Source organism: Lynx canadensis, chromosome X (assembly GCF_007474595.2).
Source record: "Lynx canadensis isolate LIC74 chromosome X, mLynCan4.pri.v2, whole genome shotgun sequence".
Classification (NCBI taxonomy): Eukaryota; Metazoa; Chordata; class Mammalia; order Carnivora; family Felidae; genus Lynx; species Lynx canadensis.
In genome coordinates, this window is record NC_044321.2 from 79,622,561 (window position 1) to 79,647,773 (window position 25,213).

Below are 25,213 nucleotides of genomic sequence, written 5' to 3' on the forward strand. Positions count from 1 at the left end.
CTTCCTTTATGTTCATCTGTTTTGTATCTTAAATTCCACATATGAGTGAAGTCATATATTTGTCTTTCTCTAATTTTGCTTAGCATAATCAACTCTAGTTCCATCCATGTTACTGCAAATGGCAAGATTTCATTCTTTTTGATTGCCAAGTAATACTCCATTGTATATATATACCACATCTTTATCCATTCATCTGTTGATGGACATCTGGGCTAAAAGGGCTGACTTTTAAGTAAGCCAAAGAGCATATCTCTCATAGAGAGTATCCAGAAATGTAGCCAAGGGAGATAAATGTACAGACATTTTCCTGGTGTATGAGCTTTGATGTCATTCCTGTGCTGTCGGATGAATTAACCAACAAACTTTGAGAAAGGTAAGAAAATAGGTTTATTTTATTCCAGGTGATTCTCTGTCCCTTTCTTTTACCTTGTAGTTTGTTACTGGTGGAACAGTTTCCAACTGAGCCTCAGAAAAAGAGAGCATATAGGGGAACAAAGCAATAAAATGTCTATTGGACAGAAGAATAGCTTCAGGAGACCTGTGCCCGTGTCAAACCACAGGACCTTGGGTGAATTATTTCTCCTGTGCTGGCCTCAGCCCTAACACAGAAGAAATATAACATAAAAACAGTGGTTCAGGGCATGGATTTGACCATGGGCACCTTTAGTTGCAGGATGCATTATTTTTTTCCTGATGTTTATTTATTTCTTAGAGAGAGAGAGAGAGAGAGAGAGAAAGAGACAGAAAGCACAAGCACAGGAGGGGCAGAGAGAGAGGGGGAGAATCCCAAGGAGGCTTCATGTTGTCAGCATAGAACCCAATGTGGGGCTTGATCTCACCAACCACGAGATAATGACCTGAGCCTATATCAAGAGTTGGTCAATTAACCAACTGACTACCTAGGTGCTCCAGGATGTGTGATCTTTAGTGATCAGTTTCCTTTGAGTCCCACCTTTTCTCTTGTATTAAACGGAATCGGGATGGTAGTTGTCCCTTAGAGTTGTAGTTGTAGTGAAGATTAAATGAATCACTACATTGAAAGCAATCAGAGCAATGAGCAATGAAAGCAATCAACACCTTTAGTGTTGAGTACATCTCTGTGTCATTCATTCTAATTACCACTACTCCCAGTCATTCAAAAGGATAATTGTGTGGATGGGCTTCACATTGCCAGGTAATGTGATTGTTCTGTGGTGCTGTAATTTCATCACTGCTGGGAAACAGACTGGTTGACATACAGATTAAGGAAGACTAGAAACCTTATGAGCAGGACAAGGTATTTCCATTATTTAATATGAAACAGGTGTGGCATTTCCAAGCCTAAGGACTAAAGTGCATTGTTCAAGAACTGGAACAGGTACAGTTGTAAAGGTTCAATAAAAATAGAAATTTAAAAAATGGATTCATGTCATCATACATTTGTCCAAACCCATAGAATGTACACCAACAGTGAACCCTAATGTAAACTATGTACTTTGGGTGATTATGACTTGTCATTGTAGGTTCATCAGTGTGAATAAAAGTACCACTCTGGATGTTGATAATGAGGGAAGTTATGCATGTTTGGGAGCAGGTGGTAACTTCCCCTCAATTTTGTTGTGAACTTAAAACCTCTCTAAAACAATAAATAAAGTCTTTAAAAAATCAGAGTTAAATACTTTCCTCATACCCAAGTGACTTTTTTAATGTTTATTTATTGTTGACAGAGAGACAGAGCATGAGAGGGGGAGGGGCAGAGAGAGAGGGAGAGAATCTGAAGCAGGCTTCAGGCTCTGCGCTGTCAGCACAGAGTCCAACCCGGGACTCGAATCCACAGACTGCGAGATCATGACCTGAGCTGAAGTTGGGCGCTAAATGGACTGAACCACCCAGGCGCCCCCAAGTGATTTAATGTTAATTACAAAAATCAAAAAGATGGTAATAACATAAAAACTGCATATATGGTATCACAGTTCTATGAAATGCCAATGTAATGTATATACAATATATTTACATATATGCAATAAAATTAACGTTAGGGAAATTGAACACAGCAAAGTGTGACTCTTTTTCAGTGATAGTGGGATTGTTGATTATTGATGTTTTCATCTCTGTAGTTAACTGTATTTTAATTGTTTGGTAAAATGAATATACATTTTTGATAAAAAATTCAGACCTTATAAGTTTTGTTACTTATCAAAAATATAAAGTATACTAAATTTTACAAAGAGCTATAAAAACCCACTTGTGTACCCACAACCCAGGTTAAGCAATAAACTAGACAAATGCTTTGAGTCCATCTCCTTGATTGAACCATCCTTCTTTCCCCTCAGATGTAACTAATAACCAGAATGAGGTGTTTGTACACTCCATAAATTGGTTTATACTTTAGCTGTGAATGAAAGTATCTTTAAAAAATGTACAATAGCCAAATTATGGAAAGAGTCTAAATGTCCATCAACTGATGAATGGATAAAGAAATTGTGGTTTATATACACAATGGAGTACTACGTGGCAATGAGAAAGAATGTAATATGGCCCTTTGTAGCAACGTGGATGGAACTGGAGAGTGTGATGCTAAGTTAAATGAGCCATACAGAGAAAGACAGATACCATATGGTTTCACTCTTATGTGGATCCTGAGAAACTTAACAGAAACCCATGGGGGAGGGAAAGGAAAAAAAAAAGAGGTTAGAGTGGAAGAGAACCAAAGCATAAGAGACTCTTAAAAACTGAGAACTGAGGGTGGGAGGGAGGGGAGGGTGGGTGATGGGTATTCAGGAGAGCACCTTTTGGGATGAGCACTGGGTGTTGTATGGAAACCAATTTGACAATAAACTTCATATATTGAAAAAAACAAAACAAAAATAAATAAATAAATAAATAAATAAATATGTTATATACACATACATACATATACATATATATTAATCTTCCATTTGATAATTTGATATAACATTACATTTTTCAGATGTATATATGGCTTGATTTCTATAGGTCTAAGACATTCATTTTTACCACTCTACAATATTACACTGTAAGAATGAATCACAATGCATTTTTTTGTACCACTTTTGATGGACATTTTCTTTTTTCCTATAGTTTTCTCTCACAAACAATGCTGAAATGAACATTATTATAAATGAAGCCATGTGCTCACTTGCCAGATATTCTCTAGTTTCTTACTACTCAAAATGTGATCCATGCAGTAGCAGTTTCAGCATTACGTGGTGTATTAGTTAGGGTTTTTCAGGCAGAGTCAATAGCATGTGTGTGCATGTATGTGTGTATGAGTATACATTTTTGATTTTATTCTTTCAGTTTGAGACATTATTGACATACAGAACTGTAAAGTTTAAGGTATGCAGCATAATGACTTGACATATATATTGTGAAATGATTACTACAATAAGTTTACTTAACATCCATCCTGTCACACAGATATTGTAAAAAGAAAAAAGATTTTTTTCTTGTAATGAAAACTTTGAGGATTTGCTCTCTTAGCAACTTCCAAATATACCATACAGCAGTGTTAACTATAGTCATCATGTTGTACATTATACGGCCACTACTTTTTAATGTTATAACTTGAAGTTTGTACCTTTTGATCACTTTCATCCAATTCCCCACCCCTTACCCCTACTCCCGGCTTCTGGAAACCACAAATCTGATCTTTTTTCTATGAGTTTGTGTGTTTTTTTCACATATAATTGAAGTCATACAGTATTTGTCTTTCTCTGACTTATTTCACTTAGAATAATGACTTCAAGGTATATCCACGTTGTCTCAAATGGCAGAGTTTCTTCTTTTTTATGGTTATACACACCACCAAGAGTAGACAAGTGTACATTAGCATTTATATTTCTTTGTCTTTTTGATGATAGCTATTCTAACATGTATGAGGTGATATCATATTGTGGTTTTGATTTGGATTTCTCTAAGTTAAGTTCCTTTTCATGTATCTGCTGGCCACTTCTATCTTCTTTGGGAAAATGTCTATTTAGGCCTTTGCTCATTTTTTAATTGGATCGCTTGTTGTTATTGAGTTGCAAATTTATTTTATGTATTTTGGATACCCCTTATCATATATATGATTTGTAAAATTTTCTCCCATTGCATAGGTTGACTTTTTGTTTTGTTATTTATGTGTGTGTGTGTGTGTGTGTGTGTGTGCAGAAGCTTCTTAGTTTGACGTAGTTCCACTTGCTTATTTTTTATATTGTTGCTTGCCCTTAAGGTGTTATACCCAAGAAATCATGGCCAAGACTCATGTCAAGGAGCTTTTCTCCCTATGTTTACTTCTAGGAGTTTTATGGTTTTAGGTCTTACAAAACCTATAGTAAAAGAGAGAAGTCTAGTTTTATTCTTTTATATGTGAATATCTAATTTTCCCAGCACCATTTATTGAAGAGATAGCTGATTCTCCATTGTGTATTCTTGGTTTGCTTGTCAAATATTGGTTGACTGTATATACTTGGTTTATTTCTGGGCTCTCAATTCTGTTCTATTGGTCTATGTGTCTGTTTTTATGCCAAATACCATGTAGTTTTTATTGCTATAGCTTTGTGCTATAGCTTAAAATCAGGAAATGTATATCTCCCAGTTTGTTCTTCTTTCTTAGGATTGCTTTGGTTATTTAGCATCTTTTGTGGTTCCATATAAAGTTGAGGATTGTTTTTTCCATTTCCCTCACAAAAAATGCCATTAGAATCTTGATAGGGATTGCATTGAATATATGGCTTTGGGTAGTATGGACATTTTTACAATATTCTTTCCATCCATGAAACAGGATACCTTTACAATTATTTGTGCTTTCTTTGATTTCTTAAATCAGTGTTTTGTAGTTTTCAGTGTAATGATCTTTCCCCTCCTTGGTTAAATTTATTCCTAAGTTTAATTGCTTTTGGTGCTACTGTAAATGGGATTGTTTTATATCTTTTTCAGAGAATTCACTGTTGGTGTATAGAAATGCTACTGAATTTTGTATGTTAATTTTGTATACTACCACTACTGAATTCATTGATTAGATCTAACAGCTTTGGGTGAAATCTTTAAGATTATCTCTGTATAAAATAATATCTTCAAATAGAGACAAATTCACTTATTTCTTTCCATTTTATGACTTTTATTTCTTTTTAACACCTACTTTCTCGGGCAAGGACTTCTGTGCTATGTTGAGTAGAAGTGGTCAAAGTGGTCACTTTTGTGTTATTCTTAATCTTTGAGAAAAAGGTTTTAACCCTTCACCTTTGAGAATTATGTTAGCTGTGGGCTTGTCATATATGGCCTTTGTTATGTTAAGTTCATTCTATAACTAATTTGTTGTGAGTTTTTATCATGAATAGATGTTGGATTTTGTTAAATGCTTTTTCTGCATCTATTAAATTATCACATAATTTTTTCTTTTGTTCTACTGATGTGATGTATCACATTTACTGATTTACATATGTTGAACCATCTTTGCATCTCAGCGATAAATCCCATTTGATTATGGTGAATTATCCCTTAATGTGTTGCTGGAATTGGTTTGCTGATATTTTGTTGATATTTTTTGCATCCAAATTCATCAAGGATATTGGCCTGCAGTTTTCTCTTCTGGTAGTGTCCTTTTCTAGTTTTGATATAAAAGTAATGCTGGCCTCATAAAATGAATTTGGGAGTGTTCTTTCATCTTCAATTTTTTGGAAGGGTTTGAGAAGGATTGACATTATTTTTTCCATAACTGGTAAAATTCACCAGTGAAGCCATCTGGTCCTGAACTTTTCTTCATTGGGAGATTTTTTTTCATGCTCATTCAATCTTCTTACTAGTAATTGGTCTGTTCAAATTTTTTTTAAATTTCTTCCTAATTCCATCTTAGTAGGTTGTATGTTTCCAAGAATTTTTCCATTTCTTCTGGGTTGTCCAGTTTGTTGGTGTACAGTTGTTCATTCTTTGTTTTTAGTTAAGGAGTTCGCTGATGGTATTGTGGAACCTGACAAGCCCCAAAACTGCAGGAGAGGCTGGAAGCCTGGAGACCTAGGGAAGAGCTGCAGTTCAAGTTTGAAGGTGGTTTCTTGGCAGAATTCCCTCTTCCTTCAAGAAGGTCAGTCTTTTCTCAAGGCTTTCAAATGATTCGATGTGACCTACCCACATAATGAAGAGTAACCTGCTTTTCTCAAAGCCTACTGATTTAAATATTAATCTAATACCTATCCTCACAGAAAAATTCAGAATAATGTTTGACCAAATATGTGGGTACCACAGTCTAGGTAAGTTGACACATAAAATTAGCCATCACAGCTGGGATCCTGTTAAAACTGCAAAATTTCAGACCCTGACACAGACACTTGCCTTTCCTAACCCCCCCCACCCCCGCAAATCATGCCATCTTACCATTACTACCTTTCTTTGATGCAAGTTAGGGTGCTACACACAGCACCTCTCCCTGCTTTATTTTATACTGCTAGGGTGTGGGACAGTGTCTAATTTTGCATGATCTAGGTCTAAGACTTCTGCTCTTGGATATAGTCACTGAAGGGGTGATGTGATCACATCCAATGACTGACTTTATCCAGCACAAAGGTTATAGGGTGATAGAAATAAGGAGCAGTGCCTGAAGATAAATTTTGTGATTAAAAAATGGTAACATTAAGGCCTTATACGGAGGCAAATAGAATCTATATTTAGGATGATTAAGCAGAAGTTATACACTAGAGCTAGGGGTGGACTTCCCAAGCATGGATCCTAGAGATGAGGGTATTAGTTCAAAGCAAGATCTGGGACAAAGTGTTGGAAGCAGAGTAACAAACTGGCATCAGAAGGATTTTTAGTGAAGGCACAGAAGTTACTTGGAGATAGAAAAAGTCATCATCAAGGCTGCTCTTCCTGGAGTTCCTGCAGCTGCTTCTGGGGTTCCTTTCCCACAGAGGCTTCTAGGTCATGATAGCGTACAGTGAGGGGTCCACCAGCCATCTCCAGCAGCAGCCTTTGTGATAAGTGCATCTTGGAGTTGTCCATAAACTTGATGCCTTTGTACCAAGGGACCAAAGGAATTGGGAGGATTGGCAGAAGAGTGAGTGACTGGAGGACCATGGCATCTGAGTTAGCTAGGGGATGAGGCCAAGGGTGTGGAAACCTAATGATGTATATGTAATGATGTGGAGAGAATAAGTAAAGGGGCCATGAGATAGGTACCATGGTCCCTGCCCATGAGGGAACTCAGACAACTTGGAGAGCCTAATTTGAGCCAGATACTGAAATTTCTTGCTAACATGTGAGGCTGCCTCTGTTCCTCACAATGTGGCTGGAAGGTGTGCACTGCAGTCTCTGTCTTTGCACTTCTTGTCTTTGATCACTGAGACACTACATGGAATAACATGGAATTACTCCTTATGTAATAGCAATTATTCCCTTAGTTCACATTTCCAAGAAATTCACACACCACTATATGGGTTCTTCCTGTAAATGTACATAAAGAACTGTAAAGTGGCAAGTGGTAGGGAATAACTTGTGTGAGACCTGATAATAGAGGCATAATTTGTAAACTGGTGGTACCTCACCTGTGTCATCACTTATAAGATGGCAACTTGAAATTTGTTACTGTTATTATTTTAATTTCAAAAATTTCAAAAATGCCTGCTGGTGTCTAAAGTCCAAATGTTACAGAAGCATGGAAAATAAATTGTACAAGTGTCCCTTTCAACTCTTGCCTGCAATTCTGAACTTCTAATTGCCAGTCGTTGAGAAAGGTCCTACAGAACTGGCCATAAGGTGAGATTCTATGCTACTGTTGTCTGTCTGGAATGAAGCAAAATGTCTGAACCCCCTCCCCACCCCAAGTACATGGATATGGAGCACCCTTGTCAGCTGTCTGAGAAATTAACTGGGGAGACAGTCTGACTCTCCCTCACTCTCAGGTGCTGAAGTGAGATCCCTCCTACAGTGCACTTTCAGAAAGGATGAGGGGGCAGTAGAGTGGATGGATGAGAAGACAAATGCAAGCATGGTGAGAGGTGTGAAAAGGCCCATTTCCCATTCACCTGTGTGCAAATCATAAAACTGTTGATGGTGTGCCTTTGAATGCATTCAAATGATCAGGAATAAGAAGTAAAATAGGTGAGTCCTCATCTTCCTTCCTTCCACAGCCCTCACTAGCCAGTAGGCAACCCTTGTAAAGCCCCTGTTGTTCCAGATCACATAGCTGCTTCTGCATGCCTCCAGGTAGAGCATCTGATTGAGCCACACTGTTTCCAAAGACGAATCCCTGAAAGCAGTGTGTGTCCCTTCTCATCAGGATTTATTGACACACTACCTATGAAGTCAAGCCTGGTGTACCTGCAAGGGGCCGCCAGTGTGAATAATGTGGAGGAGAGGGCAGGGCTTTTCAGTCCTGGACCCATTGCCTCATGCTTGGGGTAGGGGAAGAGCAATCTAGGACACACATTATACAACATGCAGCATCACTCTTTATTATGAAGATAAACAGAAATCACGAGTGGGGGAAATACACAGAACAACTAATACTTCAGGTGGTTATGTCACCTGGCCTGCTAGTTAAAGATAACTTTGGTTTCATGGTTAGCCTGGCCTCCATCCCCAGCCATGAACATGACCTTAGGCTGGAGTAAAGACAACCAAGATGATGTGGACATCCAAGGCTTCTTCTAGGCGATTTGCTTGAAGGAGTCCTCTGGGATCTTTCCCTCATTCTGAAGGGAAGGATTTGGGACGTCAGAAGAGCCAGATCCCAGAGTTTCATTCCCAGGCTACCCAGCCTCCACCTTCTTGGCCTTCCTGAAGGCCCAGAAGCACCCATCTATAACCATCCTAATGGATCCCAGACCTCACCTTGAGCATAGTGAAGACCTGACCAGCTCTGGTGTAGTTCCACTCATTGTCCTGAAGGCACCTGGAGTGGGAGGACAGATGACCTCCATTAGTACCACAGTACAGAGACGCTGACCATGCGACGCTAAATATATGCCACCTTTTTGCTGGTATTCATGTACCACCAGTATGAGCACTATGTGTAATGGTGAAGAAAGACCTAGTGAAAATGTCTATCACATTGACACAAAATGCCATGCCCACTAGACTTCAAACCAGAAAATTAGAGCTCTCCAAAGAACAAGGGAGTTTAATACATGTTGATAAAGAAAAACATTCAAGTAGATAAATGGAAATTTATTTAAAGTACAAGTTTCCAATCATTTTTTATTGAGATATAATGTACATACCATTGTGTTATTATTTTCGTGTACATACCATTTTAAAGTGTACAATTGTTTTCTTAGTATATCCACAAGATTGCTCAACCATCACCACTATTTAATTCCCAAATAATTTTATCACCTCAAAAAGAAACTCCCTAGACATTAGACATGGCTCCCTATTCCTCCCCTTTCCCCAGGCCCTGGAAACCACTAATCTGCTTTTGGTCCCTGTGGATTTGCCTATGCTGGACATTTCATAGAGATGGAATCATACACTATGTCACTTTTTGAGGCTGGCTTCTTTCTCTTAGCATAATGTTTTCAAGGTTCATCCATGTCATGGCATACATCAGAACTGTATTCTTTTCTATGACTGAATGATATTCTACCATATGAATGTACCAGTTTCGTTTATCCATTTATCAGCTAAAGGGCATTTGGGTTGTTTCCACTTTTTGGCTATTATAGATAATGCTGCTATTAACGTTCCTGTACAAGTTTTAGAGTGAACATATCTTTATTTCTCTTGGTGTATACTTAACAGTGGGATTCCTGGTTTATATGGTAACTTCATTTAACATTTTAAGGAACTGCCAAGACGTTTTCCCTAACCACTGCTCCATTTTACACTCATACTTGTAATATATGAAAGTTCTAATTTACTCACATCCTCACCTATGCTGATCTTCCATTTCAGTGACTAAAGCCATCTTCATGACTGTGAAGTGGTATCTCATTGTTTTTGATTTGCATTCCCTAATGACTAATGATGTTAGGCATGTTTTCATGTACTTGTTGCCCATTTATTTGTATATCTTAAGATAAATGTTCATCAAACAATTTCCCCATTTTTAAATTGGGTTGTCTTCCTATCATTGAATTATTAGTCTTTCAGGTATGCTCGATAGTAGACCTTATCACATATGAGATTTGCAAATATTTTCTACCATTCTGTAGGTTGTATTTATATTTTCTCAGCAGTGTCCTTTGATGCATGAAGGCTTTTAATTTTGATAAAGTCTAATTTATTTGTCTGTTTTTTATTTGGTTGCTTGTGTTTTCGTGTCATATATGAAACCACTATCTATTTTAAGTTCATGAAGGTTATACACTTATATTTTATTCTAAGAGTTTTTATAGTTACAGATCTTACATTAGATCTTTAATCAATTTGAGTTGATATGCGTGGCATGGGTCAAATCTATTTTTTTTTATTTTTTATTTTTTTTGGCATGTGGATATCCAGGTGTCTCAGCATTATTTGTTGGGAAGATTTTTTTTTCTTCATTAATTTTTTTTGGCACTTAGCTGGAAATCAATTGACTATAAATGTCAGGGTTTATTTCTGGAGTCTTAATTCTATTACATTGACCTATATGTCTACCCAAATTTTAGTACCATGCAATCTTGATTATAATACCTTACCAATGAATTTCAAAATTGTGAGGATTGGGAATTCTGAGTCCTCCAACTTTATTCTTCACTTTAAATATTGTTTTGGCTATTCTGAATTCATTGCATTTTAATATGAATTTTAGGGTCACTTTATCAATTTCTGGAAAGCAGCAAACTGGGATTTTGATACAAATTATGTTGAATATGTACACCACTTTAAGTAGTATTTCTATCTTAAAAAGGTTTTCAATTCATGAACATAGCATGTCTATTCATTTTTTAGGTCTTCAGTTTATTCCAACATATTTGAATGAACTTGTGTATCGATATTCTAATAGTTTCTTAGTGAATTACCTAGGATTTTCCATATGCAAGGTCTTGTCATAGGAACATTATAATGTTTTAAAAGTTTTTAATATATATCATCATAAAATTAGGATACTTTATTCATAGGCCTTCTTTTTTGGGGACGCAAAATATCCAAACACTTATTTTTCAAATTGCCTATGCATTCCTATTATTTATTCTCCCAGCTCCCTCTTATTCCCCTGTATACCCAATCTCACTTCTGAGACCACTCGAGTTTCATCCCAGACTGAGTGGAGAAAGCTTGCACCATTTCCTGCTGCTCCTTGGAGAGGATGAACACAGAGCTGGAGGTGGATGAGGACACTGGGATGGAGGACATACTCTGAGTCTCATTTGGGCTGACATCTCTCACAAACAGCTCGTCATTCACGATGCATAGACTGGAGGAAAAATGGACCCTCAGACAACTGACAAATGGACAATCCCACACCCCTAACAATGACCCTGCTGCCACTGTCTCTCAGCAACCAGATTCCTTCCATACCCCTAACTGTGCCTGTCCCATAGCTTCCCTGGGTGGTAACTCTAGCCCTCCCACAGATGCACCTGTGGAGAGTTTGTCTACTAGCTTCACTAGATTTGTAAGTTTAAACCCAATGTATTTATTATGCAAAAACAGTCCAAGGGGCAGGATAGTCTAATATCATTTTCAGAGGAAGATGCTGTTTCACTGAAGGATTATGTGATTTGGCCAAGGTCACTCACCTAGTGAATGTTGGGGTCAGGAAAATAACACAATGCTTTGACTCCAGAGCCCACGCTCTTAACCACTAGGCAAGAATAATACTTTCCACAATACTGACAAAACCTCAAGGACATACAGTGCTACATTCCCAAACCCCTGAATCTCAGCTGAATGGGGTGTTTCTACACACAACACAGCACTCACCTGGAATTGTCGGTAGGTGTAGCAATAAAGGTCCGGGTGAAGGCGCGAACAGAATCCTGAGACCTTCCTTCCACTTCAACAACAAATAACAAGCAACTGTTCAGTTCATTAGAACTGAACATGCTTCACATGCTTACATAGCATTCCCCAGTCAGAGTTTAACTTGATATTCATGTTGAAGGGTACAATTGTTCTATGAAAGTCAGGATGCCGGGAATGGGGAGGGCAATAGGAACAGTCTGCTCCCAGTGACACAGACCTTTTTATGTGCTAGTCCCTGTGTAAATAACTTTATGAATTCATTTGATGCATTTTCACAGGCACACAAAAGATGGGTGTTATTAGCCCCATTTTGAAAATGAGGAAACTCGGAAGCTTAATTAATGGGCCCTCCTTCTCCGAGTGAGGATCTGGGATGAGAGCCATCAAGCTACATAGCCTGTGTCCCTAACGCCTGAGATCTGCAGGGCAGATGGGCATGGACCCATGTCAGATCAGGATGGTTTGGGAGCTGAGTGGAGGCAAGAGAACACTGCAATATGAAGAGAAGGGGAAAGAAAGTTGAGAGGGAGCCCAACCAGAGGGAAGGGAGCAGTGGGGAATCTGCAGAGGGGGTCCAACATATACTCACCTTCCTTGAACACCCCATTGACAGAGAAGCAGAGCATCATCTCCTAAAAAGGAATAACCCAGGTGCTAAGTCACCTAAACTTCCTACCCACCTGTGGCTTTCTAGGGCTGCCCTTGGGAGGAAGCAGGTGCTCACCGTATGGAACCACATGTCCACCACGAAGGAGCTGATGTCATGCTGAGTTTTGGGCAGTGTACTGAGGGAGCACACAATGTCATGTTTTGTATGCTTCAGCAGCTGAACACGCAGATCTATAGGGGGGAAGAGAAACAAGTGAAGGTCAGGGGCTGCCACACCTTGTGCCCTATGATTACCCCCTCACCCCCCCCCCTTTCTCTGCACAATCTTCCCCATCAAACACGCACAGGGGTCCTTGATCTTCTTCATATTCCTGCTTTCCTTGAAGTACTTGCATAAGCTGCTTCTAGGGAGACAAAGAGGAAGAGGAGGTGATAGTCTGGCCAGTGTGGGTGTTTCCAGGAGCTGTCCTTCATTCACTGGGGAGTCACACAACCCAGGATCAGAGTCTGAGCTTTTCTACTCACGGGGCTGGGTCTTTGGGGTTGAAGGGAATGGTCAGGGAGAAGCAGGCCTTGTAGTGGTAAGCACAGAGGAGACCTTGGCGGTCTTCAGAGTCATAGATCAAATAGTACCTGTGGGGAAGCAATGAGGATAGTATATCTCTGGGGTCTGGACCTCAAATGAGACTTGAGAACCCCCATGAACAGACCTTTCTCAGCATCCAGTCCCCATTTCTTGTGGTCTCTAAGGTACTTACTGCTGAAGAAATTGCAGGATTAGACTCTTTAGTTTCTCAGATCCTCTGGAGCTTTCCTGTAATTAAAAGACATTTGAGACTATGTAGCTGATAAAGCCTCCCTTGTAATACCCCAAATGTTGTTTGATCCTACTTCCTCACCTTGCTGGACTTTATTAAGTATGGGGCATCAGTGTCAATGATAATTGCAGGGGGTAACGTCTGGCCATCCTGGAGAAGGGAAGAGGAAGTCAGCAGTGGAGACCAGGGAGGTGGCCCTGGATACTTAGGGAAAAGGATGAGCCCAGGAGAGGATGAGGGTCAGAAGACAGGTGTGAAAGGGCACTAGAAATGTCCTTTCTTACCAGGGGCAAGATTACAATGGGTGTCTTCATCATGGGGTCCTGGAAGTCTCTACTATTATATGCAACAATGTGTGTGTGTGTGTGTGTGTGTGTGTGTGTACATTTTTTCCAGGAAGAATATCCTTATCTTTTTCAGGAGTCCATGTTTCCTAGTGCATAAAGGTCTCATGGATACATGCAATCTAGACAAGACCAATGAGTTTGAGGGCAGATATGGAGATGATCAATGTTAGTAAGAGACAATGATGAGTGTAGGCACTTACCAGATGTAACAACTTGGGGAAACATTCCCTGATGGCACTGTCCAAGACCAAAAATAGAAAGAAGTGGTTGATAGGCTGGGGTTGCAATTCTTCATTTGTGTTAAAACACTGATGCCATAAACAAAGACCAATATGTTCTGCCCATCCAGAAGCCCCTTTTCCCATTTCAGCCTCTGATTTCAAGGGGTTTAGGTCCACTACTCTGCTGAGCACTAAACATCTTCCATATGGACTCTCTGAAGGTATAGCCTCCTTATCCCTCTCCACAGCTTCACATTCATATTCCCTACTGCTCTTCTTCCCTCCATCACTTTCTCTCTCTCTCTCTCTTGCTCTCTCTCTCCCTCTCTCTCCTCTCTTACCTACCTGCTGGGTATCTCCCACCTACACTGTCCTGACTCCCATCTCCAGTGCCACCAGGAGCAACATTTGGAGCCCAGCTTCTGGGGCTCCCTTCCCCTCCCTGCCTCCCTTCCTTCCTCCAGGTCTCCACTGAAGACTCCAGACAGAAGAGGGAATGAGGTGGGAACCCATGGCTCTGCTACCTCACTAGGGGCCCAGCATTCTGCAGGACCATGACACCTCCCAGGGATGTCCCAGAATGCCAGGGCAGAGAGGTGAGTGAGGCGAGACCCAGGAGGCAGGGAAGGAGGGGGAGGGGGTGGGGTTCAAGAAAGAAGAGGGAGTAAGGGGAGGAGGGGAAAGGTGAGAGAGACATAGGGGAGTAGTGACAAAGGAGGAAGAGAAAGCAAAGCAAAGTGAAAGGAAAAAAAGCTCCATTATGTTGGTGGGGGCCAGGGAGGAAGAGAGAAGAAGGGGGGAATGGCTCTGTAGCTGCAGCCCTCTCCTTCATCTGCCCTGGCTGGCCCTGGCACCTGACGTAGGAATGGAAAACATGCAGGTGTTAGGCTGGGGGCCCATTGGATGCTGGTTGAAACTTTGTCACCTGTGTGAGCTCAGCTGGAGCTGGGTATGGGAAACGAGGCAGATACAGGGGAAGGAGGCCTTCCCCAGAAGGAGCAGAGGGTCAAGCCCCAGCTCACCATGGGCCTGAGGGTCCATGTCCCCTTCTAATTGTCACTGCCTTCCCTCCTGATGGCCCCTGTGCACCTGTGCCTGTCATAATAGATTCCTTGCCTGTGGAATTATACCCATGTCAGGCTACCCAGGGCTCTTCTGAATGACCAGATGGGATGATGTGACATATGTGGGAGGTGGATAGGGGGCAGTGCCTCTGAGAGGTCTGTCCTTCTGTCTTCTCAAGCACTTCTGCCCTCTGCCTTCCATTCCCACCTTGGGAAGCCCTCTGTTCACTGGCAGTGGTCCAGTTCTTGCCCCTTGACTCAGGGAACCCTAGTTTCTCCCAAAGAAGGTTCAGCTCCTGGCATATGGCCATAGAAATAGATGTAACGAGAGAAGCCATCCAGGGCCTTGAGGCACAAAGCCACCATGGAAACTTGGGACAGATGGGGGGACATTTCGTTTAAGAGAAGGAAAGCCCTTCTCAGAACAGTTGAAGAAAGCCCCATACCACCACAGAGGCAGGGAGGCCTGTCTCAGCATGAGGCTCAGGGCTGGAGGACCCTACTTGGTCCAGGTCACCAGCATCTGTTTCAAGGCTGCTTACCCCTGGTCCTGGTGAGGAGGGGGAGACCTGCTTCTTGGAGCACATCATAGGTGGGTATCAGAGAAAGCTAAGTGCAAAGTCAGAAACAGATGCCAGAGCATGTAAAGAGGTGAGCAGGTCAGAGGGATAAAAGATCTTTAAGTGAAGGTGAGGGACACAAACAGAGAAAGCAAGGCTTGTGATACTCCCAGAGGACTAAGGATGCCACCACCAGCAGAGGGGCACTGTCAGGGATAGTTCAGGACCCCATGCATGAAGTTATCCAAGAAGGGTGACAGAGGTTCATACTGACCTTATGTAGGTGGACTGGTCTGGGAAGGTGTCGCACAAAGGGTTCCCTTCTAGCCAAAGCTCTTCAAGCTTCAGCCCTTTCATCTTGTTTAACTCCCACACCAAGGTCAGCTGAGAAATATGGGGAGGAAGCTGGGAAGGAGTCCCAGGGAAAGAGACACGCGGGCCCTTGCACCCCCAGCCCCCACTCTTCTACATAGGTACCTTCTCTTGCCTACTGTCATCACTCGGATGAGCACTACCACCCACCGTCACCCCCAACTTTGATCTGGCTCCCTCTTCCCACCTCATTTTTGGAGAGGTTCAGGATCTTGACTGTGGGGACCATCTGTATAATGTCAGACAGGCCATCCAGCTGGTACAGTTTGTTGTTGCTCAAGTTCAAGGACAACAGCTTTTGGTGAAGAAGAGTTAGAGTGACAGTTACTATCTAGGGCCTCAGAGACAAATCTGTCCTCCACCCCATGAGTTCCACCCCCTACTATTGATAACAGCACTGGGACTAAGGCTTTACCTCAGGGAAATTCTCTTCAATGATCTGCAGGGTGGCAGCCATGCAGTTTCTTCGATTCAGGATTATATCAATATCATGGCCCACCAAGTCTTCAGGAAGCCAAGAGGAGGCAAACAGAAGGCTGAGAGGGGTCCAGGGCCAGCATCAACCCCTCCCCACGTTACCATTCCTCAGTCTCCCTCCCAGGCAGATCCCTGTGCCCTCACCTGCCCTAGCATTACTGCTATCAACTGTACCTGGGTCAAAGCGGAGACTCTGGAGGTCAAGAGCTTCATGGGAGACATCATAGCGTTTGTGCATGGTCAGCTGCAGAGAAAGGCAGAGAAATCCACTCTGAGGCTCTGGTAGGGATAGGGAAATCGGGGGCTGGAGGAAGAGGAGGTGGGTCTGGGTGTGGGCATGCAACGGGCCTTGAGTCTGCATTACCTTTAGCTGCTTCATTTCTTCTGGCTTCAACTTATACCGCACAGAGTAGGGTACATTAGAGGGATTGACAAAGATCGATATCTGCAGGAAAGTGAGGTGCTCGGGTAAGCACCAATAACTCTGCTTCCAAAGAAGACCACCAGACCCTGGCCTGTCCTCCCACCCCGGGACTAGGTACAGGTAATGCCCTCAACACATACCTTTTGGCTCTCCTCATCACATATCTTGTAGCTGACATCTTTCAATGCAGAGGCAATGCCAGCATCCTGGACAAAGAACCGAGCTTGGTTTTTCACATAGTGAAACTACAGAAGAGGGAGGCAACAATAATTTTGAAGGATAGAGTCTACCTGCTCAGTGGGCTCCCCCCGCCCCAGCACCTCTTTCCCTGTGTCTACTCATATGTCTTGACCATCCTCTCTTACATCCACTGGAGTGAAAGGGACACTGCAATGGTCCTGGATTGAATTCACTAGCCATGTCTTCTCATACTTTCCCCCATAGGGAATCTAAAGATGAAAAGAAGGGATGGGAGTGAGGAGAGACAACACGGAATTAAAGCTGGAAAACAGACCCAACAGTGTTCTTTTCCAACTCTCTACTGAGCTGTACAGGGCTTCTAAAGAAGGGACCACTAGCATTATTTCTTATTTTTGTGCAAAATACGGATTTTCTAAACCCTCTTTCTTTCCATTGGAAAACTCTCCTACAAATAATCGATGTAAAGTTGTTTAAAGTGGTATTCCTTTGATAAAGTTCCAGGATATTCTAATGAAGATCTTGCCAGGACACTCACAGTGATCTTGAACCAGCTCCCTGGGGTTCCATCTTGTGTGTTCTCCCTCATTTCTCTCTTCAGAGGTTTTCTATCTCTCCACACAGTAACATGGATATGGCCTTCATTATGCCATTTCACTCTCCTCTTGTTCTGTTGGTTGCTATAGAAAGTGCTGCAGAAGGGAAGTGGAGAGGAGGATGGTGGCCATAAATGCTAAGAAAGTCTTCATTTATACACCCTTACCTCTCTGCCACCAGGACTACAAGTAGGATTGCTCAACCATTATTCCACTTTGAGCATTCTTCAATTTTCCAGTGAGAGAAGGAAAAGAAGAGCAAGTAGAGTGAAAGAGTTGCATAATCCCAGGGGTTGCTACATGCAAACCAGGCTGTATGGTCACTTACTGTCTTACTTGGGGGTACTCCTGGACATTCCTCATCATCACATTTCCATCATCCTCCTGGTGGTGTGAAAGCTGAGGCTCATATCCACCATGTTCATATTGGGGGTTACTCTTGCCAAAATTACCTCGCAAAGAACTCCAAACTCTCTGTCTGCCTTGAGGTGAGTTACCACCATCGTTGGATTCTAAAACAGGGACAGAAATACAAGTTTGAAGATACACCAGTGGTCCACTTACCATGTACTATGTCTTAGGCTCACACCATAGTAGGGCAAGCAAAATGCCAACCTGCCCTAAGGGTCCAATCCCACAACCCCCAGAAAAGAAACTCCTCTGTTTGTCCAGACAGGAGAACCTTATTTTACAGATGGCACTATCAGGGGAGGAATCTTGGGGGAGGAGAAGGAGGTGACTGAGTAGGAGCAGGAGAAGAGGAAACTATACTGAACCCTTTAAAGAATGAAACAGGATTTATAAAAACAAACAAATAAAAACAATGTGTGATCCATGGGTTAGATTGCAAACCAGCCATACACCAGGAAGGCATCTGAATTGTGCCTTCTCTCAAGCTTAACAACCACACCAATACCACAGAGGCAATCTCTCTCATGCTTCCCAAATATAATCAGCCACCAAACTGATCCCGCTAACAATCAGCAAGCTGTTTCCTTTGCTGGTGTAGTACAAGCTTTAACGTCAAGAAAGACTGATGTAAACAGCCTCCTAAGTTGTCCCTCTCCCTCCAGCTTGCTGTCAACAATACTTAGTTTGAAACATCCAGAGTGAGCTTTCTTTTTGCCCAGCATGAAATGCCTTTCAGCTGAGAAGACAACTCTTTGTAAACTCAGCTCCTCTATAACAAGGATCTGAATGACAACGTGGAATAAGTCAACTACCATTTCCAAGTGTGTAGGGATTCTTTTTTTTTCTATTATTGATTTCTAATTTAGGTCCATTATAGTCAGATAATGTATTCTGTGTGATTTCAATTCTTATAAAATTTGTGGAGGTTTGTTTGATGGTCTAGGAGATGATCTAGATTGATGAATGTTACATCGACATTGGGGGGAAAATGCACTCTGCTGTCATTGGGTGGAGTGCTCTATTTATGTCATATAGATCCTGTTAATTTATTATGTTATTCAGATGTCCTATTCCTTGCTGGTTTTGTCTCTAGTAATTTTATACCTTGCTGAGTGGCGGTTGTTGAGGCCCCAACTATAATTATGTATGTGGTTATTTCTTCTTTCAGCTCTATCAGGCATTGCTTCATGTACTTTGAGGCTCTGTTGTTTGGTTAGTACACTTTTAGGATCATGACTCCCCAGTGGATTGATCCTTTTATCATTATGTAACGCCTCTTTCTGTCTCTTATCAATTTTCTTTGCTCTGATGCCTACTTTATTGGACATTGTAGCCACAGGTATACTTAGACTATGTTTTGGTGGTATTTCACCCTGTATTCACCCCTAGTTGTTGTATTGATGTTCACCCCTCCTCCCACAAATACTCCCTGCCAACATATATCATTCACCATGTAAATTATAGATTTGGGAGTTTTCTGGCATCTACAGAAATATCAGTCCCAATTCCCTCTCCCACAGTGGATTCACTAAAGGTATTTTATTTGTACCATGTTAAACTCAAACACTGTACCAGCAGATAATAATACTAGTGGTTTGGGTGGGCAGCAGGGGGAGGATTAAGGTAACCAGACTGGTAGAAACCAGCTTCCTTTTGGATTCTAATATTTAAGGCTCTCTTGGTTTGTGTGTTGTACATTTTGTACCTCAATTACTCCATGCTGTCTCAGGGCACGATTATGAGTAAAAATCTGTTCACTGCTGATTGCTCCCTGATGTAGTGATTACGACCAGGCCTCAGATTTACTCCTCTGGAAAGTCATTGCTTTCACTCTGTGGCCTTGCTGTCAAGACAATCCTGCTACTCACAACCTTTGGGACTTTTCCTGTGTGGCACTGGAAGTGGAATTAAACATGGATAGAGCATTTGACCCAGAAATGCCAATGGCTCAGTCCTCAAAACTTGAAAGCAGCCTGGAGTGCTCTCTCTCTCTCACACTCCATATCTAACAGATCAGGAAATTCTTTCACCCCCTCTCTCCAGTACATCCAGAATCTAGCCACTTCTTACCACCACCATTATTACCACCACCCTGGCCAAGACACCAAAATCTATCTATCTCCTGGTGCCTTCCAGGTCCAGGTCACCAGCAGCAGAGCATAAGTCAAATCATTTGACTCCTGTGCTCAAAACAATGTAACAATGGTTTGATGTCATCAACATGTTAAAAGACCATGAGTTCATAATGATACTAAACAATAACAACAACAAAGAGGAACCTTATTAATGACACTTGGAGAATGGCAGGAAACCAACCGGTTTTCCTGAAAATCCACCAATTAAAGGAAAAACTTAAATATTAAAAGGAGGAATAAGGGCCTGTGGTCAACGTATGGTGTATGGGGGCATCAGAGTCATTTTTGAGAAGTGACATTACTTCAGAAATAACATCGACAATGGGAAAGTGTAAAAGTGAGCTAGCTAACAGCTACAGCAATCCCCAGACCGACCAGCTAAGTTGGGTGCCTAAACAGGGACAGAGGCCTCCCTCATCAAGGTGACTCAGACCAGAGCAATCTCAGGCATAGCCTTGTTTTGGGAATCTCACAGGAGAGTGGGCACGTGATTAAAAAGCCAGAGGGACCACGTGTACACACACATGTGTGCACGCGCATATCCACTTACTGAAGGTTTTCATCTCAACACGATCCCTGTCTTGCCGTCGCTCTGTGAGAATCAAAGGCAATAACAGGAGTATCACAAATCACCTGGTAGCTCTCACCCAGGCTGCCTGAGTTACCCCTCAAGCTCCACCAAGCACCAACTGATCCTCCCTCCCATGGAGAAATGGTCGCGAGTATCATTTATGACATCATATGTATTCACATGGCTACTTCCTGTGTCAGTTTGGAATTCTGCCTACATCATTGCTAGGCCTCTGAGCACATGGCAATGGCATCCCTGCTATAGTATGTAAAGAACAGGATGAGAAGTAAGTCAAAACTTGCCCCGAGGCAGCCAACATTTGCTCAGTGTTGGGCAGACTCATTAGATTTCTTTGACCTCCTCACAGAAACCCCATGATGACTGTATCTACAATTCCTTCTCAGACCACAAATGTTAGGCTCACAGGGGTTAAGTCCATTTCCCAGGATTTCTCAGTCAAGTTAGTGTCAGAACAGAGATTGTATCCTCACATTTTGGTCTGCCTCCTAAGTATTTGGTCGGCATCCTAAGTATTCCTCTAGCTACTATGCTGGTTCTAATTTAATGGTGAACTTTTGGGCCTCAAGGATAGATTTCTTTGAGCAGACAAGGGATGATGTTTTGTGAATAGGATCTAGTAACTCTTGCTTGGGGGTTGGGAGGGGGAGTGTCCAGGTGCCTTGGAACAAGTGGAGATATCTGTCTTGAACTAAATGGACAAATCTTTTTTAGATCACAGTTTTTACAGATTAGAAGTCACTTTGAGCTGTCAGTGTCTGGTATATAATGGGGCTTAATTAGTATTTGTTAAATGAATGTAGACAACAATGTAGATTTGGGATTAACAAAGCCACTTTGGAGAATCCATACATCTCAACCATTTCTACCCACATCTATTTATTCCATAAAAAATGGGCTGCATTTTGTAGCAACGTGGATGGAACTGGAGAGTGTAATGCTAAGTGAAATAAGCCATACAGAGAAAGACAGATACCATATGGTTTCACTCTTATGTGGATCCTGAGAAACTTAACAGGAACCCATGGGGGAGGGGAAGGAAAAAAAAAAAAGAGGTTAGAGTGGGAGAGAGCCAAAGCATAAGAGACTGTTAAAAACTGAGAACAAACTGAGGGTTGATGGGGGGTGGGAGGGAGGGGAGGGTGGGTGATGGGTATTGAGGAGGGCACCTTTTGGGATGAGCACTGGGTGTTGTATGGAAACCAATTTGTCAATAAATTTCATATATATATAAAAAAAAAAGAAAAAAAAATGGGCTGCAGAACTGTTTCATAACCTGTTTGTATAACTAACATCTTTTGAACTTTTCTTATGAAGAATTAGTATTTTTTCATTAGTGTACAGTTAGAAATAGAGCTAATTACCCCCCTCTTGATTAATGCTAAAACTACTGATTTTCTTAGGAAGGGAGGGTTTTGTAACTGGTGACAGAAATGAGGAGACGTTTCCCTTAAATCCAGCACAGATAGCTTCCTGAGTATGTGGTATGTGTAGTATGATTGTTCTGGACCTACATGCATGTCTGTGTGTGTTAAGCCTTTTGGTACCATTATCGTCCTTTTCTCAGAGAAAAGTAAGAGTGTGTGTGTGTGTGTGTGCGCACATGTGCATGGGCATGTGTTAATATTATCTGTTTTAAATTTGCATAATTAGATTACACATACATATATTTCATATCATGTTGGAAAATGCATTGCCACAGAAAACTGGACCCTAATGTACATTTTCTTTTCATGTATTATGCATTATATATGGCCAATTTTTCCTTCTTGTTTTTTTTTAAATCTTGTCATTTTAACATTTGAATTGATTTTCAAATTTAAAGTCTTAGATTTCTGTATACAAGATATTCCTAATGGTGGAGGCCAAATAACCCAGTGTAGCATGGCTTGGGATTTAGGGTGGTTCCAAGATTTGAGTCCATGTTCTACAGCTTCCTAGAAGAAGCACATAAATATCTTAAATTATAAGAGACAATTTCCTACAGATATTTACACCAATATACTTCTCCACTAATAGTGCAGGAGAGTCTGATTTCCTAGAGTATGCTCAACCATTCAAAAGTCATTCTTACACTTTGACCCAGACATTTCACTTTTAAACTTTATCATACAAAATCTTCTCTGCTGGAATATATGCTTATAATTATATGGCTGCGCTTTACAGGCTCTTTGACACAGAAAAACAATGGGACCAGAGAGTGGTTGATATTGACAGAAGAGGGGGTAGAAATGATTGTCCCTGGAATCAAGGGCAGATGGGAAGTAAGGGACATGGATACCCTACATGCAGAGCAAAAATGCCAAGGGATGGATGTATGGGCCAGAAAGGTGAGGGTGATCATTGGTAAGAAAATGAAACACAACTGGAAAAAGCCTCTGAGGACCTGAATTCATCCTGGCAATATGCACTTCTCTGGAAACCTTCCTTTCTCTCCATGTATAACTTGTCTGTTACTTCATCTTCAAGCCAAACAGTTCCCACACAGAGAAATAGTTCCCACACAGACAGAGAAAGGAGAGATGGTACAGGGGAACAGCATGCAGTGATGAGTCTCTTGGACAGAAGGCTGGAGCTCAGGGCATGTTGTTCCCAGACACAACACCCATCATTGCCCACTGGACTTTTTGAGTCCTGTCCCAGTGCTCATTTCAGCCCTAACATGGAGTCACACATTATTGGTTTGGAGCATAGGATCTGAGGTCAGATTAATCAAGATTTGAATTGTGGTGCTAAATTCTATGGCCCAGGGAAAGTAACTGACTTCATGGTGACTCACCTTATTTTTTTTTCCTCTTACATTCAAAATAGTCACAGTTTTGCCTCATAAGATAATTGTGACAATTGAGTTAATATATGAAAATACATATAAAACACCTGGAGAAATGCCTGTGGCCCAATAAGCATGGTAAGTAAGTTAGCTACTACTATGTCATTACTTAGTACAAAATCTGGTATTTAGTAAAGGATGAATGTGCGTTATTTGTATTTATTGTTATTAGTCTTCTGGGAAATGAGAAAGAAAATGGAAGGGTGTATGGGAAAAGATTGTGGTGCCATCTATTAATGTATTTTACCAAGTAGCAACAGTAAAACGGGATAGCCCTGGTGAGAAGTGATCTGACATACTGATTAAGAGAACCAAAGTAAAAAGCTTAGACTCTGAAACAGGCATACAAAAAGTTTTGAAGGGGGATTTACATTCCCAGTTGCTGCATTTTTGCTAAAAATGTATTATTATTCAAAAAATGGTTCAGCTTTAAGTGTTAGGCTAAGTAAGTAAGATAGAATACTTCTGGAACCTTATATGACACTATACGAAAGAAAAAATATCAGGATATAAAACTGTATATTACAGAGTGATGTAAGAAACATGGCTGACCAGGAAGCTACAGGTCTTCCTTCTGCCACACAGACATTGAGTTAACAGCAATATACGAACCAGAATACCTCTGTAAGAACTCTGGAGATCAACTGAGAAGATACGGCACTCAGGCCATTATAAAACCAACAAGGATTTTTGCTAAAGGGGTAGGAAAATTCATGTTGTTTTGCAGTACTGTTCATGCCCATCTGCCTATGTGACATACCATGAAACGACTGGGAGAAACTCCCCCTTATTCCCTTTCCTTCATCAGTATGGAAACAAAAGTAGACCATGTATCCAACATTCTGGCTTGTTAGGGGGATGATCCAGGACTAATTTCTGCTTTGTTTAGATTAGAAAACTTACTTGACTTGCATCAGAATTTAGAAAGTGCTGAAAACAGAGGTGAGCAGTAAGTTAGAGGTTCAGTTTCACAGGCAGATGATAGGGAGAGTAAAAGAGATCAGAAAAGTTATGAAAGGTGTTAGAACTTTCAGCAAGGTTGACTTTAGTGAAGGTCATCCCCTGGATGAAGCCTGTATACAACAACTGGCAGAGATAGTTGTTTTTTCTAATGATCAAGTCTCAGGAAAAATTACAAGGCCTACAAAGAAACAGGGAAACATGGCCCAATTAAAAGAACAAAACTCCAGGGGCGCCTGGGTGGCGCAGTCGGTTAAGCATCCGACTTCAGCCAGGTCACAATCTCGCGGTCCGGGAGTTCGAGCCCCGCGTCGGGCTCTGGGCTGATGGCTCAGAGCCTGGAGCCTGTTTCCGATTCTGTGTCTCCCTCTCTCTCTGCCCCTCCCCCGTTCATGCTCTGTCTCTCTCTGTCCCAAAAATAAATAAACGTTGAAAAAAAAATTAAAAAAAAAAAAGAACAAAACTCCAGAAACTGACTCTAAAACAAAAAGCAGATCCATGAGCTGTCTGACAAAGACTTATAAAATAACTGTAAGAAAGATCCTCAATGAACTAACAGTGAAAACAGATAGACAATTTGATGAAACAGGAAAACAATATCTGAACAAAATGAGATCATCAATAAAGTGATAAAAACTTAAAAAAGCAGAAATTCTAAAGCTGAAAAATAGAAGAACACCTGAAAACTTTGTAAGAGGAGTTCAACAGTAGAATTGGTCAGGCAGATGAGATAA

General features: G+C 41.3%; 1 protein-coding gene across 2 annotated transcripts in view; it reads right to left on the reverse strand.

Moving 5' to 3' along the window:
• Nucleotides 1-8,624: 8,624 nt before the first annotated feature.
• The window catches only part of LOC115507328 (nuclear RNA export factor 2-like), a 45,086-nt gene continuing 28,497 nt past the window's right edge, over nucleotides 8,625-25,213 (reverse strand). Inside the window, exons 1-21 of one of the 2 annotated variants that reach the window (XM_030305632.1) lie at nucleotides 20,651-20,663; nucleotides 17,883-18,066; nucleotides 17,497-17,650; nucleotides 17,126-17,209; nucleotides 16,901-17,005; nucleotides 16,701-16,781; nucleotides 16,511-16,580; nucleotides 16,275-16,363; nucleotides 16,047-16,154; nucleotides 15,762-15,871; nucleotides 13,843-13,879; nucleotides 13,377-13,445; nucleotides 13,236-13,291; nucleotides 13,003-13,110; nucleotides 12,823-12,881; nucleotides 12,593-12,708; nucleotides 12,458-12,500; nucleotides 11,827-11,899; nucleotides 11,135-11,317; nucleotides 8,809-8,869; nucleotides 8,625-8,669 (exon numbers count right to left, since the gene is read on the reverse strand). In XM_030305632.1, coding sequence (XP_030161492.1) covers nucleotides 8,625-8,669; nucleotides 8,809-8,869; nucleotides 11,135-11,317; nucleotides 11,827-11,899; nucleotides 12,458-12,500; nucleotides 12,593-12,708; nucleotides 12,823-12,881; nucleotides 13,003-13,110; nucleotides 13,236-13,291; nucleotides 13,377-13,445; nucleotides 13,843-13,879; nucleotides 15,762-15,871; nucleotides 16,047-16,154; nucleotides 16,275-16,363; nucleotides 16,511-16,580; nucleotides 16,701-16,781; nucleotides 16,901-17,005; nucleotides 17,126-17,209; nucleotides 17,497-17,650; nucleotides 17,883-18,066; nucleotides 20,651-20,663 — 1,848 coding nt within the window. Of the gene's footprint in view, nucleotides 8,670-8,808; nucleotides 8,870-11,134; nucleotides 11,318-11,826; nucleotides 11,900-12,457; nucleotides 12,501-12,592; nucleotides 12,709-12,822; nucleotides 12,882-13,002; nucleotides 13,111-13,235; nucleotides 13,292-13,376; nucleotides 13,446-13,842; nucleotides 13,880-15,761; nucleotides 15,872-16,046; nucleotides 16,155-16,274; nucleotides 16,364-16,510; nucleotides 16,581-16,700; nucleotides 16,782-16,900; nucleotides 17,006-17,125; nucleotides 17,210-17,496; nucleotides 17,651-17,882; nucleotides 18,067-20,650; nucleotides 20,664-25,213 lie in introns of those variants that run through there. The other variant, XM_030305631.1, reaches the window with a different exon arrangement.